This window comes from Salmo trutta, chromosome 3 (genome assembly GCF_901001165.1).
Source record: "Salmo trutta chromosome 3, fSalTru1.1, whole genome shotgun sequence".
Lineage (NCBI taxonomy): Eukaryota > Metazoa > Chordata > Actinopteri > Salmoniformes > Salmonidae > Salmo > Salmo trutta.
Window position 1 is genome coordinate 11,262,904 of NC_042959.1, and position 10,084 is coordinate 11,272,987.

The 10,084-nt window shown below is 43.8% G+C and overlaps 1 protein-coding gene across 1 annotated transcript; it reads left to right on the plus strand.

The window, feature by feature from the left end:
• The first annotated feature begins 2,621 nt into the window (after nt 1–2,621).
• LOC115163986 (EF-hand calcium-binding domain-containing protein 9) lies at nt 2,622–4,695 on the plus strand. The gene is made up of 4 exons (XM_029716157.1): nt 2,622–2,757; nt 3,033–3,181; nt 4,211–4,387; nt 4,615–4,695. The coding sequence occupies exons 1-4, from the start codon at nt 2,622–2,624 to the stop codon at nt 4,693–4,695; spliced, it is 543 nt and encodes a 180-aa protein (XP_029572017.1).
• Nucleotides 4,696–10,084: the final 5,389 nt, after the last annotated feature.

Consider the following 10,084-nt stretch of genomic DNA (forward strand, 5'->3'; position numbering starts at 1 on the left):
CATGCTCTTTCTCTCTTTCTCACTTCCATATGCTACCTACATATCCCTAGACTTTTTGCCTTGCATTCTTTCAAAGGTTTTATTAGTTGCCTACATAATTGCTTCATATCTGTAGGGCACTAGGGGGTAACTAGCCCTCCAAAGAACAATATCTAATTGCTGACAAAAAAAAGCAACATTTGGAGAAGAAAATTGAATGTGGATTGTGTCATGCTTAGGCAAATAAAGTATAACGGGAAATAAATGGCTCCAATTTTACACTTTTTTTGTTATTTCATGAAATGTTTTTAGAAAAGGGGCATTTTTTTACGTCCCGGTGTAACTGGCCCACTATGAGAAGATTTGATGTAAAGTCCATCTTTTTACCTCACCTGCACATGAATTTTCTTTGTTTTTCCTTTTCCATACAATCCATTATGTACAATTGCACTACATATTATTTAAATGCAAGATTTTAATTCCCAGCGGTCATTCAGGAGCAAAATGTTTTCAATAGTTGTTTATGATTCATTTTATTTTCATTGGAATATAACTAATAACATTGTACTATAACATTTCATAACAACTTAACTAATTTCTTGTAACTCTGACGTGGCAACTCTTATGCTCTGCGAAAGCTATACCCAGTAAAATTGGAGCACAACTCATGAGCCCACCTCCTGCACTGCTCACACCTAATCCAGTTCCCACCTGCACTGCTCACACCTAATCCAGTTCCCACCTGCACTGCTCACATCTAATCCAGTTCCCACCTGCACTGCTCACACCTAATCCAGTCCCCACCTGCACTGCTCACACCTAATCCAGTTCCCACCTGCACTGCTCACACCTAATCCAGTCCCCACCTGTGAGTGAGAACAGGGAGAGATGCCAATTGAAAAGCTCTTAAAAACATAGCTAGTTATCCAGCAATATGACATAAAAAGCTGTGTCAAATAGCTTAAAGGCTATAAAGTAACTTTAACTGTAAAGCTATCAGTCACTTGTTTAAACATTTTACAACTGCAATTAAGTTACGTTATCTTTTTAATGTATTTTACCTCAGACAATATGGTAGCCTCAACCATCCCCTCTCAAAATCAATCTCTTCACTTTGATTACAATTATTATCCTTCTTATCCATAACTTTATAAATGTAAACATGGTATGTAATTGTGCAGTAAACACCAGTCATACCAAAATGGTTTCATATAAGCCTATGCTTTTTTAATGTTATTATTTAGGAATACTCTGAGAATGTAATAATTGAGTTGATGTGACCCTGAAGGGACTGAGGGAATGAAATTATGTAACGAAGGTTCACTTTCTTTGAGACTTGTTTGTCTGCTGTCATGAACCGGCTCGTAGCCCGTAGCAAAGAGGGAAACAACGTGGAGATGATGGAATAAGAGCAAAAAGTAAGAGCAAAGGGAAAGAATTTGGCAAACAGAGTGGGAGGGTCGTCACACTGTGATGATGCACCTTTGCAGGTATGTGAAAGGTAGAACAACAATACAACTAAGAGGTTGTTGTCTACTTTCCTCCTCACAGATGAAGTAATGTAGCTAATATTGGAATTCCCTGACAGTGTGCAGTACACTTTTAGACCTATGAATCAGTCAATTGATTCGCTGTCTTTTCAGTGTAGTGACATAAACGGCAAAGATATTATGGCAAAGACTGGAAAGTTGTCATATACTGTCAAAATAGTATGTAATGATCATTCAATTAAAACGATACTAAATGAGTTTATCATTCATGTTAGAATTCTGTTAGTAGAATGTAGAATCTGTAATAGAACACCAAATTCAATGGTGAACCATTGTGATGTCAGTGTCAGGTAGAGCTGAGAGGGACAGCACTTCTGTAGTGGTCAGTCAGTGTCAGGTAGAGCTGAGAGGGACAGCACTTCTGTAGTGGTCAGTCAGTGTCAGGTAGAGCTGAGAGGGACAGCACTTCTGTAGTGGTCAGTCAGTGTCAGGTAGAGCTGAGAGGGACAGCACTTCTGTAGTAGTCAGTCAGTGTCAGGTAGAGCTGAGAGGGACAGCACTTCTGTAGTGGTCAGTCAGTGTCAGGTAGAGCTGAGAGGGACAGCACTTCTGTAGTGGTCAGTCAGTGTCAGGTAGAGCTGAGAGGGACAGCACTTCTGTAGTGGTCAGTCAGTGTCAGGTAGAGCTGAGAGGGACAGCACTTCTGTAGTGGTCAGTCAGTGTCAGGTAGAGCTGAGAGGGACAGCACTTCTGTAGTGGGCAGTCAGTGTCAGGTAGAGCTGAGAGGGACAGCCCTTCTGTAGTAGTCAGTCAGTGTCAGGTAGAGCTGAGAGGGACAGCACTTCTGTAGTGGGCAGTCAGTGTCAGGTAGAGCTGAGAGGGACAGCACTTCTGTAGTAGTCAGTCAGTGTCAGGTAGAGCTGAGAGGGACAGCACTTCTGTAGTGGTCAGTCAGTGTCAGGTAGAGCTGAGAGGGACAGCACTTCTGTAGTGGTCAGTCAGTGTCAGGTAGAGCTGAGAGGGACAGCACTTCTGTAGTGGTCAGTCAGTGTCAGGTAGAGCTGAGAGGGACAGCACTTCTGTAGTGGTCAGTCAGTGTCAGGTAGAGCTGAGAGGGACAGCATTTCTGCAGTGGTCAGTGAGTGAGCCAAGATGAAGCTAAAGAAAGGAGCTCTTTTAAATTATCTGGACTTTGACAGTGTCTACTGTCTTCTCTCCCTGCGCAACGCCAAAATACTGTCTGATTACTTCAAACTACTGGATGTCCACAACAGGAACACTCTAAATGGTAGATTGTGGCTTTATGTCTAAGTATTCCTGAGTTCATTCATGTACTTAGATTTGTGTGGGTAATGTGGCGAGAGTAACATGACAGAAAAACGTTGGTAAAAACATTAAAATGTGTGTCTATGTATTCATAGACATCCAGGTAATTTGTGTCCTCATAACGTGTATGGGTGTAACCTGACAAAAAAAATCATGTTGGTTATTAAAACATTTCTCCACAAACTTTATTAAAGCAGCAAACAGTAGGCTAAGTGGCCATTTCTCTTCTTCTTACAGACATCCAGTTCTACCATTTCATGCACCATGTGACTGACCTAAAGAAGAAGGAGATCATGATGACCTTTGACATGTTAGACTGGAACGCCAGCGGAGAGATCGGCTTTGAACAGTTCTACATGCTGGTCTGCATCCTGCTCTGCAGCGAGGTGGTGTTCCTCTCTCTCCCCCCCCCCTCGCTCTGTGTGTGTGTGTGTGTGTGTGTGTGTGTGTGTGTGTGTGTGTGTGTGTGTGTGTGTGTGTGTGTGTGTGTGTGTGTGTGTGTGTGTGTGTGTGTGTGTGTGTGTGTGTGTGTATTTGTCTTGTCTGCCAACATTGAACTATATTATGTCATAATGGTTACTACAGAACCATGTGGTCTGGAGAATAGAGCTTGTGTGTCACAACCGTGTGGTCAAACTGAAGGTCATTAAAGTCCATTATTTGTTGATCTTGTTAATCATGGCGAAACAACTTCTCATATCTGGTAAAGAGATGAAAACCCCTTTATCACAACCTGCTTCCCAATTCCCCTTTCACATCTCATTCAACAATTACAGTCACGTTTACAGATATAACAAAAGGCTTTTTACGGCCATGATTAAATGTTGACCAGAAAACAGAGGTTTCATAGAAATGTTTTCTATTAAATGTTTTCTATTTAACCCTTGTTTTACCAGGTCAGTTGACTGAGAACACTTTCTCATTTACAGCAACAACCTGGGAAATAGTTACAGGGTAGAGGGGGATGAATGAGCCAATTGTAAGCTGGGGATGATTAGGTGACCATGATGGTATGAGGGACAGCTTGGGAATTTAACCAGGACACCAGGGTTAACACCCCTACTCTTACAATAAGTGTCATGGGATCTTTAGTGACCACAGAGAGTCAGGACACCCGTTTAACGTACCATCCGAAACACCTTACAAAAGAAAGACCAATGTCCCCAATCAATGCCCTGGGGCATTGGGATAAAAAAAAATTGGCCAGAGGAAAGAGTGCATCCTATACCACTTCCAGCAGCATCTGGTCTCCCATCGAGGGACAAACCAGGACCAACCCTGCTTGGCTTCAAAGGCCAGCCAGCAGTGGGATGCATAGTGGTATGCTGCTGGCTTGAATGTGTCTGTGTATGTGTGTGTGTGTGTGTGTGTGTGTGCTTGCGTGCGTGCATGCGTGTGTGTGTGACCTCTTCCAGTACCACGTCGAGAAGAACTTTATCTTCCGTCACTCCAGGCCGGTGTTTGAGTTGCTGGACATGGACGGAGGTCGCACCATCAGCCCCGCCGAGTTCCAGGCCTCTGGCTTCCTGTTCAACCTCAAGGGACACGCCCTCGATAAGATTTTCTACGAGTTCGACGTCTCCGGAGACGAGGTACACTGACTCTCTGGGTTTGAAATGGCAGCCTATTCACTATACTGTATAGTGCACTACCTTTGACAAGATCTTCTAGTTTGATGTCTCTAGTTAGAGACGTGCTGCTCTAAGCCGTGATACGTCCTGAGCTGTCCAGAGACAGCGATGTCTCCACTAACCAGCTTTAGGTTGCCCTCTATGTGTTTATCTACAAAGCATACTATACACCTCTGTGCCTCTATTAGCACCTGAACTACAAGGAGTTTAAGATGTTCACTATGGCCTGTATCGACATGCAGGAGGAGACCAAGAAGATGCAGAAGTAAGGATTTAGTCTGATAACTTTAATTATTTTATCATTATTGCTTGTAACATATTTCTAAGCACTTTTACTTTTCTTTATTCGTAATTTATTTCCTTTCATTGCTTGGATTTAATACTTATTTTGAAGAATGTTTTAATATGTTTTAAATAAATTTGGATGTGTTTTGATCCCAGGTTACAGGTAAGGAGAACCAACACCCCCAGACAGGAAAGAGGTGCGACCAACGCAGGGGTAACACACACACCTCCCGACTCACACAGCGGATGCAGCAGCCACACTGACTGAGAGATATGGAGAGAGGGAGAGAGGGAGAGAGGGAGAGAGGGAGAAAGAGGAGAATAGAGGAGGAGTGAAGTTGTTTACACGGCTGAGAAAAAATAAAGATGTTTGTTTAGGAAGTGTTTCTTGTCTATACCTGGCAGAGGTGTTTGTAGAGTGCGTGTGTGTCAGCGTTTATGCAGGTAAGTGTGTGAATATGTGTGTGTGTCTGACGAAACACAACAGCCATACCAACATGAGCCATTGAAACTGGTTATCCACCTCTGCCAAAGGATCTACCAGGTTACAGTACCATGCTATACAGCTGAATTTACTCCTATACCTCAAAACATTTCCCTTTAGGCACTAGGACTCTCGTTGAGTGATCCTCTGAGGTTTATTGCTACCACAAGTCTCTTCCAGGATTCCTATAACTCCTCTGTACCTCTGACTCTGAGTGGCCTGAGGGAAGTCTTCGTATTTCTCTGTACCTCCGACTCTGTGTGACCTGAGGGAAGTCCTGATGTTTCTGATTAACTCCGAGGACACAGAATTACCCTCACTTCTCAGAAACCCCAGTCTCACTAACCTTTCACTCTGATACCACTCTTGTTCATGTGCAGACTCTCTGACCACTCATTCCCACTCACTTGCTCAGAGGGAAGTCTACTGCATGACACAAATGTACATGACATCATCCCCACTTCCATCAGACACAGAGAAATCGGCAACAACGATGATGTAATGCAGATATCTATCGTTGCCTATTGGAGGATCACCAGTTGCTCTAGCACCACAATGAACCATAACCACCATCAGTATAATGTCTTGCAAAATCCCAGTTTCAAGGGTTTTCACTGTTGCCTTCTCATTCTTTCACACCTCCCTCCATCCATACTCAGTTTAAATGCCATGGCCCGTTCATGACCCTTGCCCCCTATGGTTCAGCCACAGTTCATCCTGTTGACCTCCCTATCAACTGTGTGTATTGTACCTCTGAGCCAACAAAGCCCTCCTCCACTTAACCTGCTCATTACAGAGGAACACTGGCTCATTATCTGATTTTAGTCATTGTTTCTGGTTCTTGAGGCACAGGGAGGACAAAAGAGACCCACGGCATTGTCACTGTGTCATAGGCATACCTGTGTGTGTGTGTGTGTCTGTCTGTCCTCTCTCTGTGCTTTTGCATGCGACAGTGTTAGGAGGTCTAAGCTGGTGCTCCTTCCTCTCTGTAGTCAGGTGTTTCAGGTTTGACCACCTGCACAGCCGTGACACACAGTTCAGGGTCAGCAGGATTATATCATCTGCTCTGCCTTCAGCAGCCTCCTATGGTCAGGAAGTAACTTTTAAAAAGCAGAAGAGACCCAAACAACTTCATCTATTCCTAGTTTCCCTTACGGGCTAATTCAACTACACACATGTGTTCGTATGTGTCTGTGTGTGTGTTGATGTGTGTCTGTGTGTGTGTGTTCGTGTGTGTGTGTGTGTGCGTTTGGGTGTGTTCGTGTGTGTTTGTGTGTGTGTGTGTGTTTGTGTGTGTGTTTGTTTGTGTGTGTGTGTTTGTGTGTTCGTGTGTGTGTGTTGGTGTGTTGGTGTGTGTGTGTGTGTTGGTGCGTGTTTGTGTTCATGTGTGTTTGTGTTTGTGTGTTTGTGTGTCTTGGTGCGTGTGTGTTTGTGTTCGTGTGTGTGTGTTTGTGTTTGTGTTCGTGTGTGTGTGTGTTCGTGTGTGTGTGTGTATGTGTGTATTTTATGTGAATGTGGCTCCAGATCTTATGATAGAATGGTGTCGTTACACAATCCAAAGATGGTGGATAAATTAAGATATCCCATAAAGTCCATTTACCACTGAAGAAAATTGTCATAGTTCCTGTCCACTTAAGGGGTGGTTCTCCCATAGGTACCAATGCGATAGCAGCTGGGTCTGGTCTACTTAGTTTGTTGACTATATATATGTTCTAGATAAAAGGAACCAATGAAATGTCTCGCTTTTTCTTTCATTTCTAACAGAAGCGTCCCTAAGACAGCTGTCTGAAGACAGGAAATGGAGCACCTGCAATGCTTACATTTCACCACTAGATGGTGGCAGTAGCTTAGGGACGTTTGAGTAAATATCCTGCTTCTTTCAACTTTACAGTCTCTGAGTATGTGATGGAATCAAACTTTATTTGGGTATGAGACATTTCAGTGTCCTTATTTAGACCTGGCTTGATGTATGCTTCTTAGTAAGCATGTTCAAATAAGGCTTGTGTTGTGAGGTATGGACATGAAGTTATGTGGAGTTGAAAAGCACTTTTTGTGTGTGGTCATGTGGTCCTTCTGAGAGGTTGAAGCTCATGGTCATTAAATGAGTTCTGTACTTCAGTGGCCATATTGGGAAGCAGGGTTCTGTATTCCAGAAGCGGTTAGGTACATTTACATTTTACATTTGAGTAATTTACGAGACACTCTTATCCAGAGAAACTTACAGTTAGTGCATTCATCTTAAGATAGCTAGGTGGGACAATGGGCGTGAGAAGGGGTCGTCGTGCGTGAGGAAGGGGTGTGAGGGGTGGGGGTGCTGGGGGATTATTTAAGATACCCTTTGAAGAGGTATAGTTTCCGATGTTTTCAGAAGATGGTCAGGGACTCTTCTGTTCTAGCTTCAGGGGGAAGCTGGTTCCACCATTGGGGTGCCAGGACAGAGAAGATCTTGGACTGGGCTGAGCGGGAGCTGCTCTCCCATCGGGGTGGGAGGACCAAGATACCAGAGTTGGCAGAATGGAGTGCTCTGTTTGGGGTTTAGGGTTTGAGCATAGCCTAAAGGTAGGGAGGGGCAGTTCCTCTTGCTGTTCCGTAGGCAAGTAACATGGTCTTGTAGTGGATGTGAGCTTCAACTGGAAGCCAGTGGAGTGTGCGGAGGAACTGGGTGACATGGGAGAATTCTGGATTCTGGATAAGTTGCAGTGGTTTCATGGCATAATCGGGGAGCCCAGCCAACAGAGAGTTGCGGTAGTCCAGACGGGAGATGACAAGTGCCTGGATTAGGACCTGTGCCGCTTCCTGTGTGAGGTAGGGTCATCCCCAACGGATGTTGTATGTTGTAGAGCATGAACCTGCAGGAGCGAGTCACTGCTCCTATGTTTGCAGAGAACAGGGTATTGTCCAGGGTCACGCCAAGGTTCTTTGCACTCTGGGAGGGGGACACCATGGAGTTGTCAACTGTGATGGGTAGGTCTTGTAGTGGGTAGGCCTTCCCCGAGAGGAAGAGCAGCTATGTCTTGTTGAGCTTAAAGTGGTGAGCTGACATCCAAGCTGAGATATCTGCCAGGCACGCAAAGATGCGTGTCGTCACCTGGGTGTCAGAAGGGGGTGAAGGAGAAAAGTAGTTGAGTGTCATCTGCATAGCAATGATAGGGGAGACCATGTGAGGAGATAATGGGCAAGGTGACTTGGTGTATAGAGAGAAGAGGAGAGGGCCTCGAACAGAGCCCTGGGGGACACCAGTAGCGTGAGTACGTGGTGCAGACACAGATCTTATTCAAGTCACCTGGTAGGAGTGGCCTGCCAGGTAGGATGCAATCCAAGAGTGTGCAGATCCTGAAACGCCCAGCCCTGAGAGGGTGGAGAGGAGGATGTTATGGTTAATGATTTCAAAGGCAGCGGACAGATCTTTGAGGATGAGAACAGAGGAGAGAGAGTTGGCTTTGGCAGTGTGGAGAGCCTCCGTGACACAGAGAAGAGCAGTCTTGGTTGAGTGACCCATTTTGAAGACTGGTTAGCATCAAGAAGATCGTTCTAAGAGAGATAGAGAGAGAGTTGGTCAGAGACAGCACTAAATCAAAGAAGGAAGGGGCATTGGTCTGTAGTTTTGATATCAGGGGGGCTGAGTGTGTTTTTTTGTTGAAGTTCTGATTGAAAAAGGCCCTAATGATTTATGCTATACAACGTTTGACATGTTTGAACGAACGTAAATATTTTTTTCCCCTCTTTGATGAAGACAAGTCCGGCGGGTGTCGTTCATGTTTTTGAGTAGCCTACAGGACGCGCTAAAAACACGGAGCTTTTTGGACACAAATTATGAGCTTTTTCGAACAAAACTACATTTGTTATGGACCTGGGATTTCTGGAAGTGCCTTCTGATGAAGGTAATCAAAGGTAAGGGATTATTTACATAGTATTTTTGATTTTAGATCTCTCCAACATGGCGATTAGTCTGTATCGCAAAGCCTATTTTTCTGGGCGCAGTGCTCAGATTATTGCAAAGTGTGATTTTAAATCTGGCAATGCGGTTGCGTTCAAGAGATGTTAATCTATAATTCTTTGAATGACAATATAATATTTTACCAATGTTTTCGAATAGTAATTATTTAATTTGTTGTGCTGATTGACTGGTGGTATTGGAGGGAAAATATTTCCTCAACATCAACGCCATAGTAAAACGCTGTTTTTGGATATAAATATGAACTTGATAGAACAAAAAATGCATGTATTGTCTAACATAATGTCCTAGGAGTGTCATCTGATGAAGATTGTCAAAGGTTAGTGCATAATTTTAGCTGGTTTTCTGCTTTTGGTGACGCCTGTCTTTGCATTGACAAAACATTACACACAGCTATTTTCAATGTACTGTCCTAACATAATCTAAATGTAAAGCCTTTTTGAAATCGGACAACGTGGTTAGATTAAGGAGATGTTTATCTTTCAAAGGGTGTAAGATAGTTGTATGTTTGAAAAATTTGAATTATGACATTTAATTGTTTTCAAATTTGGCGCCCTTGATATTTCACCTGCTTTTGATAGGGTGTACCAGTGGTGGGACGCTTGCGTCCCACGTTCCCAGACAGGTTAAATTCTTAAGAAATTCTTATCAGTTAAGAACAAATTCAACCCCCCTCCAGGTCTCTGATCACTACTTTGTTTCCTTTCTGTCTCCCTCTCCTCCAACCCACTCAGCCCCTACCCAGATGACATCACAATCTTTGCTCTTTCACTCCCACTACTCTCTCCTCTTCTTTCCTATCATCTCTCTGTTCTGCTAAATCCTCCCTCCTGTCTTCTAACTCTCCTCCCTTTCCGCATCCTATGACTTGCCCTGTCCCCTTACATTCCCAAAGTGTATGTTACACATGCCTACACCAGCCTGATTACCTCAG

What these genes read in the sequence shown, in the direction of transcription:
- LOC115163986 (XM_029716157.1), top strand. Translation starts at nt 2,622, where the DNA reads ATGAAGCTAAAGAAAGGAGCTCTTTTAAATTATCTGGACTTTGACAGT. An exon ending in GCATCCTGCTCTGCAGCGAG is followed by an intron (nt 3,182 to 4,210) that starts GTGGTGTTCCTC and finishes GACCTCTTCCAG; the next exon opens with TACCACGTCGAGAAGAACTT. An exon ending in TCGACGTCTCCGGAGACGAG is followed by an intron (nt 4,388 to 4,614) that starts GTACACTGACTC and finishes TGCCTCTATTAG; the next exon opens with CACCTGAACTACAAGGAGTT.